Genomic DNA, 14,280 nt, shown 5'->3' on the forward strand with positions numbered 1-14,280 from the left:
CGATGTCAGTGGCGTTCTTGTTGTCAGTTTCTATCCAGATTGCCTGAGTGAATGTCTGGAGGTGTAGGCACCTCGGAATGATTGTGTTAAGCTAGCACTAAGTCCCTTCCCCGTCCACCTTTACTCTTTTCTTTACAATAAGGCTTTCAAATAAGTAATAGTTGTACGGCAGTGAAGCATCGGTGTTGAACACTGGTGTCATGCTGTCGATGATGATGATTGATGATGATGATGATGATGATGATGATGATGATGAGAGTGACTGCCAGGCCACTAGAAGGAGAGAGCTGGTATCCTGCCAGGTTGCCCAAGCCTAAACAGGGGAAGTCGAGAGGCAGAGGTCGGGTTCGAACCATGGACCTTCCAGTCAGTAAATTCACGCTCTACCACTGAGTCATCACTCCCCCTACTCCAAAAAGGACGCTTTTGAGCATCGGTGTCTCCAACTTATTTGTAGGAACCGGTAGGAGCATCGGATGCGTAATGCTGAGGTACTCTAGGGAAAAGGACAGCCCGCAATGGATGAACTACCGAAGTTTCGTAAGTAACGTAGTTAAGATGTGTACTTCCAATATCAGAGGACCGCCTACCTCACAGAGCTCTCTTGCGCGGCCCTGTGCTGGGTGGTGATCGAAAGGTGTAAAGTCTAAGACCTAGCAACGAAGTAGGGAAACACTATGCAACTCAATCGAGTTGACAACTGCCGCTTCCCTGCATGAGGAACCCGGGTCGAATCACCAATAGTTAATAACACTGGAGAACACGTCACACAGCCAGTGGTAACCGTGCACCCTATCGCCCTTTCTGTCCCGTCCGACAATATCATACAATGCAAACCAACGACTATGCTTGGCTGTACCTCTCCCCCCACCGTGTTCCATCTTCCTGCGACCAAAACTGTAACAGTGGAAACCAACGTACCTCCACACAAAGCTGTTTCCTATAAGCTAACTTACTGGCTGACTGCTAACCGAGTTTTCATTAGCTGCCTCCACTATCGGGGATCGAAATACTCCCGAGACGTTCACTCACGGACATCGAGAAGCCGACAACATTGAGCTTGCGATCATACCTTTTAGAAATGCAAACTACTTTAGACAGCGCTTATAATTTTGCTGTACAGTTTGGTATAAGTTTAGCACATGTAAATTGTGATGTTTTACTGCAGGATTGGATGAAATCGTACGAAAGTGGAAAACTAGTGTTGTGCGCTTGCAATGATGATTGCTGGGTTGACACCCAGACCTCATACTTTTAGGACAGCCGATGGATGCGGGAGATAAGTTCGTCTGACTGGTCAACTGCAGACTGGTAAAAGATGAAATAACTTCCTGAATTGAGAAGGTAAGAGCAACGTTCGCGAACCTCCGGCACTTGTGCCGCGGTCAGACTTGTCCTATTTTATTGATCATGGACAGAGCGGCTGCGTGCAGAGAATCTTCGAAGACAATCTGAGTAACGGTGCCCCAGAAACGTTGCGTGGGTCCGGTGAAACATCAAGTAAGTAGTACTGGGGTAAGTCAAGTGGCTTCCGGTAAGCGTTACTCTCGAACGATAGATGAGCTGGTCATACTCCACAAATTACACTGTGCGTCGTATGCTTTGCTTCATAGAGTCCACTTCGTGCAGTCCTGTATCAGGGGGGCGGCAGCGAAGAATCAGAAACCCTGAACGAGACAAACCGACGGTTAAAGACCCTGGTAAATATAGTTGTCACACAGCCATTGACGGTCTTGCACCGCCTTCACTGCATAGATCACTTTCTGTTGTATCAAACAAACAGAACCATTAAAAGTCAGTGAACCTGCAACATGTGGTTCTCACTCCCCTATTCTCCTTATCCTCTGTGAAGGAAGCTGAGGTTGCTGCTCATCAACTGTCAGCTTGGGCCTTGAAAAATGTGGTGACAATGTATAGTGGTTATGGTTGCCGCGGTTTTGTTCCTCTGACTCGTTTCCACCCAAGCTTGGTTTTTCCAAGAGGGCTTTCCCAAGAACTCTGTCTACTGGTACACGTGACCAAGCCTAAACAAACTATAATACGTGATAAGTTCATTTATCGTGGACGAGTCAGTTCCTCCGCACTTCAGCAATACTGATTTGGTGCTCCCGCCAGGCCCGGTAAATGCTCGGTGATCAACACCGGTTTCCCTAACGTCCTCCCTGCGCAGCAGCTCCATATAATAATAATAATAATAATAATAATAAATAATAATAATAATAATAATAATAATGAATCATTCAGCTGTAGCACCTTTTCGGTGCCTAGCTGCCATGCCATCAGAAGGAAGCACGAGGGCTGCGACACTGCCAGGTTGCCCAAGCTCCATGTAACAGCATGCTGCTCACTGCAGCATTGTGAACTCAACCTTTATAACCGCAAGTTAAGGATGTTTTTAGAAACCGCTCTAGCCATCAAAACTCAGATGAAAATATCTACTTTGGCCCGATCACCGAGACCGATGCAACTACTCAGGTGAGCAAATTTGTTCGCTACTTCAATTGGCTCATCCGCAAGCCTGAGGTTTTGCAGCAGCACTTTACACTTTGCAGGTGAGGAGCGCATACCAAACGTTGAAGCAGGACTATTCACATTAATAATCCGCATGCCTTGGCATGGCTTCAGAGCCCCAGAAGAGCTATGCGGTCTACATGCTCTACACCCATGAGCGAACGCTCTGAGAGTATTTCAAAACCACAGACGTAAGCTTGCACTGAGTCACCATGATCATGTCGATGGGGAGGCCTAAATGAGAAAACAGGACGGCCTTACCCCATATCACTGGTAGTGAACTCAGGTATGAGCCTACCGTACACCATCCATGGGAGTTGGCCTACAGCGCTTTGACGATCGCCAAGAATTTACGAGGAACGCCATGTTCCATAACCACTAACAAAGGGCCTGTAGACCGACAGAAGTAAACGCAGTTCGCATTGTTGTTAGTTCACTCCGGTTTAGCAGGTACAAAGCCGTGTCAAGGGTACGTTGGTTTCAGCTGCTAGAGTTTCAGTCGCGTGAAGATGAGAAAGTGGTGGAGGAGGGGTACGGCCAAGCATAATCGGTTGCTTCGCATTGCCAGAACAGCGGAAACCGCTTGACAACATGGCGCTCACCATCCCGAATCCAAATAGACCACATCGCCGTAAGTTTCCAGTAGCGAGGGTTGGGCTCCTTCTGGAGTGCCAGTGTGGACTCCGAATATGCATTAGCGCGCTGTTTCTCTTCACTCTGCTGTTCGAGTTCACGGAAGTTGTAAAAATCTCGATTGTAAACCCAGAATTCCATTAAAACTATCCAGAAAGGGTCCTTGAACGCCTTTCGGATTGTCCGATGTCGGATATTAATAGTCACTGAAGGCACCCATCAGTGTTACACAAAGCATAGATCTCTGCCTTCAGCACTACCCAGTCAACCTCATCCAAACTTTGGACCTCTGAAACATGGTATTGCTGAAGGCCCGGCGACAGGTTTCTACTAGCCACAATCACAACCTGATTAGACGCATCGTCCGACGCCGGGTGAAACTGAGTGTCCGTGCAAACCGGTGAGCTTGGAAAAAAACTCAAGAAAAGAAAGGTGTAAAAAAATCTGGAACCGTCCACAAGTTGTTCCACTTGATCGTTCGATTGATCTTTGGGAGCCACTTGTCAGCGAAACTATAAGAGACGAAAATGGGTCTTCGATGTCCAGCAAAGAAGAATGCTTGGACCACTGGTCACAGTTCTTTGAACTGCAAATTCAGCTATTCACCTGCTGTCAGCGTTCAACAGGAAGATGGACTGTGAACATGGAATCCCCTGGTCCTGACGAACTTCCATTCGCTCTGTTCGAGGATGACGATGAAATACTCAGTGTCTGTCTAATCTTTCTGAGTTTATCTGGAGGAATGAGACCGTTCCAGATAACTGTGGTGGGTCCATAATAGTGCTGTTTTCAAAAAAAGCACTCGCAGTAAATATATTAACCACAGAGGTATCAATTGGACTCCCATTGTAACAAGGCTGCTGGCACAGGAGATTATTCGTTGTCTTCTGGTTTCTGGGTACCAGTGTATGGAAAATGCTCCAAAGGCTTCCCCACAAAAAGTGGTGTTCAATAAAGTGTCCACCATTCCAATCTCCTTCACCTTTGTTGCCGACGAAATAATGAGGCGAATGCTGGAATGCCTCAAAACCCCGGTGTTAAAATCGTTGCTGGTGAGGGCCTTATCGATCTAGAGTACACAGATAACATAGGTCTCATCTTTCAAGACGAACACGAAGCAGAATACCTGTTAAATAGACTGACCACTGTCATGCCTCGGTAGTCATATTGGCTCTGACGGAAGTGTGTCTGAAGAAGTCAGTGCAAGAATCTCAAAGTCTCGAATCACGTTTGCTAATTTGCCCCACTTAGTGTGGCAAAAAGTCATCTCACTGGATCTTAAGGGTCGTATCAGGTTACAGTAAGGACTGTGTTGTATGGGTGCGCGACATGGCCTCTGCGGACAGATGATATGGGGCGTCTTCAGGTTTTTGACCACCGACACCCCAGAAACGTGGCTGGTTTTGGATGGCGTCAGCGTCTGAGTAACGAAGTGATTAGAAAACGGGTATTTGGATGTGCTGCAGACACCCCAACCCGAGAAAACATCCAGCATCATCCAATGCAGTGGCTCGGTCATGTTGTGCGCATGCCGAAAGTGTCCACCGAGACGAGTATCGTTTTCCGGGCTTCATTCAGAATGACGCAGACTGCGAGGCAGACAACGGACGATTTGGCAGAAGTGTGTGAAAGGAATAAGGAAGGACTTGGGTGTTGTTGGTTCATTACGTCTTCCAGAACAGAGTCCCGCCCCCCTCGCTTCACGCAAACAGTGCCAGAAATGGCGGCTGATCGTTGTGGCGTTGGTGCTGTCAGTTTCTTTCCAGGTTGCCTAATCGGGCACTTGGAGGGTGTAGGCACCCCAAATTCTTGTGATGGACCAGCACTAGGCCCCCTCCCCCACTCATTTTTTCTCTTTTTTTACTCTGAAGCTATCAATATATTTAAATAAATCTTGTGGTTGTACGGTAGTGAAGCGTCACTGGCAACTCTGATGTTTCTGTCTCTGATGATGATAACGCTTGGCTCATAAGATTTTTTCTGTTTTCCATCCGCGATCCCTTACCTTCATGGAACCACAGCCCCACGGTGCATTCACAGCGTACATACTATAGTATGTCGCATGGTATCCTAGATTTTCAGGGCAAATCAGTGGATTCCACCATCCACCACACTCGTTCGTTTCATTAGTTGTCGTCAAACAACTAAAATCTCAGAAACTCCCATGCCGTTTCATATTCCGGCCTTAAAATTGTGCAGGGGCGAAGTTTATTTGATTTCATTTAACTGATACGTACGACAGGGCTCTCAGTTACATCAGTTTGACCACCAGCAAAAGAACCAACTTACCCAGCTTTAAGGTAACCATATAGTACTTGTGAGAAAATGTACAGGTCAGGCTTCAGGTTGGCATTCTTTAGTGCCTGCAAATGTAAGCTGACAGAAATATAACAAGCAACGCATGCACTACCTCGTCTCCTCCATATTTCCCTTGGCGCAACTTTGATGAATGAACGCGCCGAACGTTCGCTAAAAGCCGTAAAGTAATTATTGTGGAGACAAACCGTGTTAGGTTCCAAACCAGCCTGCTTCATAGCTTGTAGAATTTTATCAGAACTAAAGTCCAACCCGCTATCTATCCGAGAGAATAGATATTTATTGACCAGAGCTACATCCCGCTCGGGACCTATTAAACGCTACATAGTAAGATCATTCGAGCTTACGTGACAATAGCAATTCCCATAGGGTTTCAAACGTATTACGTCGTTCTTCTGGAGAATACAACAACGAAGGTAGCCGATGAAGACCCAGAAAATGCCGAATACCGACCCTCTCCACTTCCGTCACCAGCGGCGTTGCTGCCGAGGCCTGAGCATCACCGGGGATTTTTGGAGAAACAACACTGGTGGCAAGCAAACGATGGGCATTAAATCTGAATCTCAATAACTAATGCATTAAAGATTAAGATATACCCTATGGAACTTCGTACACCACTACCCCGATAGATAACTCCACGGCCTAGTAGGCCAGCAAAGCGAAGCATGCCGGAATTTTAAAGTGACGATGAAATACTCAGTGTCTGTCTAATCTTTCTGAGTTTATCTGGAGGAATGAGACCGTTCCAGATAACTGTGGTGGGTCCATAATAGTGCTGTTTTCAAAAAAAGCACTCGCAGTAAATATATTAACCACAGAGGTATCAATTGGACTCCCATTGTAACAAGGCTGCTGGCACAGGAGATTATTCGTTGTCTTCTGGTTTCTGGGTACCAGTGTATGGAAAATGCTCCAAAGGCTTCCCCACAAAAAGTGGTGTTCAATAAAGTGTCCACCATTCCAATCTCCTTCACCTTTGTTGCCGACGAAATAATGAGGCGAATGCTGGAATGCCTCAAAACCCCGGTGTTAAAATCGTTGCTGGTGAGGGCCTTATCGATCTAGAGTACACAGATAACATAGGTCTCATCTTTCAAGACGAACACGAAGCAGAATACCTGTTAAATAGACTGACCACTGTCATGCCTCGGTAGTCATATTGGCTCTGACGGAAGTGTGTCTGAAGAAGTCAGTGCAAGAATCTCAAAGTCTCGAATCACGTTTGCTAATTTGCCCCACTTAGTGTGGCAAAAAGTCATCTCACTGGATCTTAAGGGTCGTATCAGGTTACAGTAAGGACTGTGTTGTATGGGTGCGCGACATGGCCTCTGCGGACAGATGATATGGGGCGTCTTCAGGTTTTTGACCACCGACACCCCAGAAACGTGGCTGGTTTTGGATGGCGTCAGCGTCTGAGTAACGAAGTGATTAGAAAACGGGTATTTGGATGTGCTGCAGACACCCCAACCCGAGAAAACATCCAGCATCATCCAATGCAGTGGCTCGGTCATGTTGTGCGCATGCCGAAAGTGTCCACCGAGACGAGTATCGTTTTCCGGGCTTCATTCAGAATGACGCAGACTGCGAGGCAGACAACGGACGATTTGGCAGAAGTGTGTGAAAGGAATAAGGAAGGACTTGGGTGTTGTTGGTTCATTACGTCTTCCAGAACAGAGTCCCGCCCCCCTCGCTTCACTGCAAACAGTGCCAGAAATGGCGGCTGATCGTTGTGGCGTTGGTGCTGTCAGTTTCTTTCCAGGTTGCCTAATCGGGCACTTGGAGGTGTAGGCACCCCGAAATTCTTGTGATGGACCAGCACTAGGCCCCCTCCCCCACTCATTTTTTCTCTTTTTTTACTCTGAAGCTATCAATATATTTAAATAAATCTTGTGGTTGTACGGTAGTGAAGCGTCACTGGCAACTCTGATGTATCGTTGTGGCGTGCTGTCAGTTTCTTTCCAGGTTGCCTAATCGGGCACTTGGAGGTGTAGGCACCCCGAAATTCTTGTGATGGACCAGCACTAGGCCCCCTCCCCCACTCATTTTTTCTCTTTTTTTACTCTGAAGCTATCAATATATTTAAATAAATCTTGTGGTTGTACGGTAGTGAAGCGTCACTGGCAACTCTGATGTTTCTGTCTCTGATGATGATAACGCTTGGCTCATAAGATTTTTTCTGTTTTCCATCCGCGATCCCTTACCTTCATGGAACCACAGCCCCACGGTGCATTCACAGCGTACATACTATAGTATGTCGCATGGTATCCTAGATTTTCAGGGCAAATCAGTGGATTCCACCATCCACCACACTCGTTCGTTTCATTAGTTGTCGTCAAACAACTAAAATCTCAGAAACTCCCATGCCGTTTCATATTCCGGCCTTAAAATTGTGTAGGGGCGAAGTTTATTTGATTTCATTTAACTGATACGTACGACAGGGCTCTCAGTTACATCAGTTTGACCACCAGCAAAAGAACCAACTTACCCAGCTTTAAGGTAACCATATAGTACTTGTGAGAAAATGTACAGGTCAGGCTTCAGGTTGGCATTCTTTAGTGCCTGCAAATGTAAGCTGACAGAAATATAACAAGCAACGCATGCACTACCTCGTCTCCTCCATATTTCCCTTGGCGCAACTTTGATGAATGAACGCGCCGAACGTTCGCTAAAAGCCGTAAAGTAATTATTGTGGAGACAAACCGTGTTAGGTTCCAAACCAGCCTGCTTCATAGCTTGTAGAATTTTATCAGAACTAAAGTCCAACCCGCTATCTATCCGAGAGAATAGATATTTATTGACCAGAGCTACATCCCGCTCGGGACCTATTAAACGCTACATAGTAAGATCATTCGAGCTTACGTGACAATAGCAATTCCCATAGGGTTTCAAACGTATTACGTCGTTCTTCTGGAGAATACAACAACGAAGGTAGCCGATGAAGACCCAGAAAATGCCGAATACCGACCCTCTCCACTTCCGTCACCAGCGGCGTTGCTGCCGAGGCCTGAGCATCACCGGGGATTTTTGGAGAAACAACACTGGTGGCAAGCAAACGATGGGCATTAAATCTGAATCTCAATAACTAATGCATTAAAGATTAAGATATACCCTATGGAACTTCGTACACCACTACCCCGATAGATAACTCCACGGCCTAGTAGGCCAGCAAAGCGAAGCATGCCGGAATTTTAAAGAAAGCGCCGAAGTTTTAGTAGGTCAGCTAAAAAGCCTCATTTTCGGGGATTTACGGATTGATTCAGGGGATCGGGGTTTTCCGAGACGGCTTTGTCCTTGTCACCCCTCTGCATCCGTCCAACTGAAAGGCACGCTGAAAAAGGTGTAGCGCTACTCATTAAGTTCATTAACCTCGGGAGCGTAACCTTGCCAGTGCGAGCGCTCAACTGAGAAAACGTGTATCACGGATTCACGGACTCACGGATTGCTGCACAGTGTAAAAGTGCCTTGAACTGGATACCACATGGAGCGTGAGCGACCGTCGGAAGGAGGTTATTCCACTTACCAACTACCCGAAACGTTGTCTAATAGATGTATGCCTTCTGAGCTTGACAATTATCTTGGCACGTCCCCGTTGTGTGTTCGTTAGGTCAGCCGGTAAAAGCTGACACACACGGATTCATGGATTGATACACAGGATCGAGGATTTCGCCCATGTTTCCCGTATCGGTTTTCTTTTGCCGTTCACCGCCTGTCGTTTACCCGAGGGGCACAAGTGAAAAAGCGTGTAGAATTGCTCTTTAAGTTCTCAGCACAGGGCAGAATGCTTGCCAGCGCGAGGATTCGCATAAATGGATGTTTAATAGTGCTTTGGCCTGAGTTCTAGAAGGAGCGTGGACAAGCGTCATAAGAAAGTTATTCCACGCAGCTACTACCCGTAATGGGAAAAATTTTGCCTAATACATGTGTGCGCTCTGTGCTTGAAAATTTTCTTACCATGTCCCCGCCGTGTTTGTTGGTTCAATGGTGAAGAATCTGTTGGCCAAGCTTTGTTCAAACAGGGCATAAGTAAGAACTAGGTCACCCCGGAGGCGACCATACTCCAGGAGAAAGAGGTCAAGCATCGTGAGACGCGGTGCGAATTACACTGATTTGAGGCAAGCAGCCATTTTTTGTAGACCCGCTCAATGATAGTGACGTCTTTCGTGCGTCTTAAGTAAATAACTTGATTGGTGTAATCAAGCATCGGTCTGATATAGCGCCGTAGAGTATTTGGTAGTGCATCAGAGTAATACGGGAGAGGGTGAGCCAAATCATCCGAAAATTGGCGAATGAATTTTGGGCCGATTTCTCAAGGTGCAGTGAGAAGTAAGAAGGAGTAAGAAATAAGGGCAAGTTTGTGGAGACCCAAATACTACCAGTCTTTTTGGTGTATATCCTCATGATGTCTTCTGGTCCTTTCTCACCATGCATAACAAAGGCATTCGCTGAGTCTCCTCCAAATGACATATGGACGCGCATTTCGCCATTCAGAGGAAGGTGCCAGTCCAACGACCACTGCTTGGCCGAGTTTACATCGGTTTCGGAAGCGCTGGCACTAGAACTTCGGGACTTGAAGTCGTCCGCAAAAAGAAGACATAGACCTGCAAGAAAATCTGGAAGGTCGTTGACATAGATCAGAAACAGTGGGATTCCCCAAACGGAGCCCTGAGGATTGCCAAAGGAGACTGGCACTGGAGAAGAGTAGGTAGAATCTACCTTCTCTCGAAATTACCTGTCTGATAGGAGCGTACTGATCCGGTGTAAGATTTTTTCTTGAATCCCGTAAGACTCGAATTTGTTTATCAGCGCGACGCCGGGAACCCGACCCAATGTTATTGAGAAGCCGAAAAATATGGCAGCCGATATGAGTCCCTCGTCCTGGCTTGGATTAAGCTGTTCATAAACACGAGCGTGCTCTTCAGGCAAGAACTGCTTGGGAGAAATCCGTGTTGAGCTGGAGATGTCAAATTGTTGGAGTTAAGGTGGTTCAGAGTCACTCATTTCAGAATGTGTTCCATCACCTTGCACGGGATGCTAATGATGAATATAGGCCTGTAGCTCCCGGGCGATAGTCAGTCACCAGTTCCGTGGATTGGCGTGACAATCGCTTCTTTTCAAGCAAAGAAAAGGCGTTTTTCGTCGAGCAAATGACGAAACAGCAGGTATAAATGATATGCCAGTGTAGACAACGTTTTCTTCATGATCCTTGGACGGATCTCATCGGGCCCCAAAGCGCAGAATGGTTTGATCTTGTGCAAGAATTGACGAATGTCCACCGTGAAGACAAAGTCAGTTATAGGTCATTCGTATTTATGCATTGACAAGAGTGGATGTGATCAGGGCGCTAGGGTTCAAGGTAGGCCTACATAGTGTTCGCTGAAGGCCTCAGATACCACTGTTGGGTCACTCGCGGCTTCTCCATTCTTGTCCCTCAGGGAGAACGCGGATGGCTTGTTTCTGCTGGGATGTCTCATAAACGTACAACTCATTTCTGTTTTTTGAATGAGGTCCAGAATGGTGGGCTGTTTTTGTATGTCTCTTTGGCGGATTTTTTTAAATACAGTGGTTCCGCATTTTACGAAACTCATCGGGCAAGCGCAGAATGGTTTGATCTTGTGCAAGAATTGACGAATGTCCACCGTGAAGACAAAGTCAGTTATAGGTCATTCGTATTTATGCATTGACAAGAGTGGATGTGATCAGGGCGCTAGGGTTCAAGGTAGGCCTACATAGTGTTCGCTGAAGGCCTCAGATACCACTGTTGGGTCACTCGCGGCTTCTCCATTCTTGTCCCTCAGGGAGAACGCGGATGGCTTGTTTCTGCTGGGATGTCTCATAAACGTACGACTCATTTCTGTTTTTTGAATGAGGTCCAGAATGGTGGGCTGTTTTTGTATGTCTCTTTGGCGGATTTTTTTTAAATACAGTGGTTCCGCATTTTACGAAATCCCAGTTCATCTTCTGTGTTCCCTGTAGCCAAGTTTTTGAAAAAGTTGGGACCTCTTTTCCAGACGACGCCGAATCTTTCTAGGTAGCCTGCGGCTCATCCGACTGCGTGCTGGTTTTTTTGGGGTGGGGCGAACATCGTGTCAGCTTCGTGAACCTTTTGGAAAATGATCTGATATAAGTCTTTTACTCAAGCTGGTGTCATTTCAACTTGTTCAAGAAAGGTACATAATCCTGAAAATTATGCACGGCAGAAGTTTCGAATCTACGTCTGAAATTCGGGATTTTTGGCACAATAGGAGATAAAAGCAAAGGTCAGCACGTGGTGGTCACTATGTCCCAGTGTAGCGCTATTTTTCACCTGAGCAACGAAGTGTTTTTCGTTATTGATGACCAAATCCAGGAGGGATGGTATTTGGCCTGTGTGGTGCATCCACATGCTGAGTTCAAACGCCCTGTTGAACGACTTCAAACAGCGCCGCTGCAAAAAGTCCACTTAATCGGACGCGCTGCAGCTCCTTTGAAGATTTGAAGTCACTTACCATCTGGAGATGAGTGGAGTGGTAGCTAAAGGAGAGTTGCTCAAGGTTGGCATGAGGACTTTGTCATCATCAGGAGGACTCGAGGGGCTACGGTAGCTCACACCGAGAGGCAGAGAAGCGGACACACGCTAGAGTTCAAACCCCTGTTGAACGACTTCAAACAGCGCCGCTGCAAAAAGTCCACTTAATCGGACGCGCTGCAGCTCCTTTGAAGATTTGAAGTCACTTACCATCTGGAGATGAGTGGAGTGGTAGCTAAAGGAGAGTTGCTCAAGGTTGGCATGAGGACTTTGTCATCATCAGGAGGACTCGAGGGGCTACGGTAGCTCACACCGAGAGGCAGAGAAGCGGACACACGCTACCATTTACTACACGGGATAGGGGCTCTCGCTCAGGCATCCATGATCTGGGTCGTTCTAGTCATTCAGAGGTATGTCCCAATATGTCAACACACGAGTAAGCCACATAAGCCTTACGGGCTCATATGAGTGGTTTATTCCTTCTGGGCAAGGATTTGGGATGCGCACGTGAAAGACGAATGCATGGAAATGGGGTTTAATCACGTGTTTTGGTAGGTCTTAGCAGGGTTAGCGGTACCAAGTCTTGTGGTAGGGGCTGAAAGCCAGGATAGTCAAATAAAGGGTGCGAATGGTGAGGAACACATGTGAGTTAAGGGTGACTGTGGTGGGTTGGTCACCACTTTGCTTAAAGGCGATGGGAATCAGTACAAGGGTTAAAATGTGCACTTGGCGTCACCGCAGCTTTTCTTTTATGGTCTTAGTACCTTCCCAGATAGTGTATGTCATACGCATCTCCAGAGGTTAGTCTATACGGTTCGAATGAGCATTCCATAGACTTAGTTCGTAATTAAGTGAACCAAGTACGGGGTCAGGCTATGGAGGGTCTGGTATCCCAGCTTTTCGAACAACGATTTTTTTGCCCTTGATGCGGGATCTTTTTCACTTCCCATTGAACAAAGGTCTACTATGTTGGTGGCATTTCGTTGCTTGTTTAACGATTATTGTTACGCAGGTGCGTTTTTCGAAAGTTTGACAGCGAATGGACAGGTAGCCATGGGTGAATCATTTCTCGCCTCGTGTTGGGTAAAAGTGTTGGCAACCGTCCTGTGAGTGGATATCACCAGTGCGTAGTTCATTTGGCCGGCCTTTCACTTTTCCTGGGGTTTATGTAATTTCTGGGGCGTAGTCAACAACTATGGCTTAATAGGTTAGTTCCGGGGTGGCCAGTAAGTAGGTCGATTGCTCTCGTCAAAAAGGCAGTTTGTGTCGTAGCCCGATCACGTTGGGTGTATTTCGTCTGGTAAGCATTCTGTTCTCAGCCAGCCTCCTTATCATTTGATATGTCGCTCAGCTCTTGCTCCGACCGGCTCCAATGAGGCCGCTTACATGTTTTGCCTAGCAATAACATCGCTGGTGGTAATTCCATATCACCGTGAATGTCAACGTCGTAGACCGTACGAATCGGTATTGTAGCCTATCTGTTAACGAAACGTTCGAAGATTAGGTCAGGCTGCACACTTCTTTGGAGGCGAACGCCTTCTTGATTTGTCTGTCAGTCATGCATTGCCTCGCAAAAGGTACACTGTATGCCATCGGGTAGGCTACTACGTTATTTCCGTGAAAATATCGGGATAGGATCATGGTATTAGGCTTTTAGTCACATATAACCTAGATCCTCAGTCTTACATGACCTGTGTGGTTTTTCGTATACGCCACGTTATATTTTTTGGTTTTGTGTGAGGGATGTTATAAAATACCAAGTTGTCACTGAGGGCCCGCATGACCATCCTTTACGGGACAGTTGTGGAGCACCTGATATTCATTCAATTCAATGTCCTTGCTAGATAGCGCAACTCTATGAGTTGGCGATGAATACAACATGACCGTTCGGGAGTCGTGAGCACCCATTCGTAATAAACCACAAGATCCCAGCGTATGCCACTGTCTGTATGCAGTATGCTGCGCACTAAAACATTCTCCATTTTTGGAAGACGCGAACGAAAAATGGACATATGGTGGAAATACCGAACCAGTATTGGTCCAACCTGTTCGGAGCGTGCCATTTGTGAGTCAAGCCGGAAAGGTGGCTAATAAAGTACAAGAAATATAGAACAAGCTAGCAATGAAAATAAAGCTTTCATAAAAGAAAATAATCACAAGTTTGATGAAAACTCTTCGGAAACCATTTTACGGATGATCCGACGCACCTTCTCCCGTATTACTCGCATGGTCTTCCAAATACTCTATGGGGCCTACGTCAGACCGCTCCTGGAGTACGCCAACCAAGTTGTCTACTCAGGACGTACGAAAGACGT

The 14,280-nt window shown here is 46.6% G+C and overlaps 1 protein-coding gene across 1 annotated transcript in view; it reads right to left on the bottom strand.

Annotated features, from left to right (window-relative positions):
• T265_03486 (hypothetical protein) overlaps positions 1-9,481 on the bottom strand; it is a gene marked incomplete at both ends in the record, with an annotated part of 73,066 nt that extends 63,585 nt beyond the window's left edge. Inside the window, 7 exons of the mRNA XM_009167986.1 lie at positions 5,434-5,507; positions 8,161-8,282; positions 8,320-8,542; positions 8,709-8,861; positions 8,889-8,999; positions 9,178-9,290; positions 9,412-9,481. Of these exons, the coding sequence (XP_009166250.1) occupies positions 5,434-5,507; positions 8,161-8,282; positions 8,320-8,542; positions 8,709-8,861; positions 8,889-8,999; positions 9,178-9,290; positions 9,412-9,481 (866 nt within the window). The remainder of the gene's footprint in view (positions 1-5,433; positions 5,508-8,160; positions 8,283-8,319; positions 8,543-8,708; positions 8,862-8,888; positions 9,000-9,177; positions 9,291-9,411) is intronic.
• Between the last annotated feature and the right edge of the window lie 4,799 nt (positions 9,482-14,280).

This window comes from Opisthorchis viverrini (genome assembly GCF_000715545.1).
Source record: "Opisthorchis viverrini unplaced genomic scaffold opera_v5_50, whole genome shotgun sequence".
NCBI classification, from domain to species: Eukaryota; Metazoa; Platyhelminthes; class Trematoda; order Opisthorchiida; family Opisthorchiidae; genus Opisthorchis; species Opisthorchis viverrini.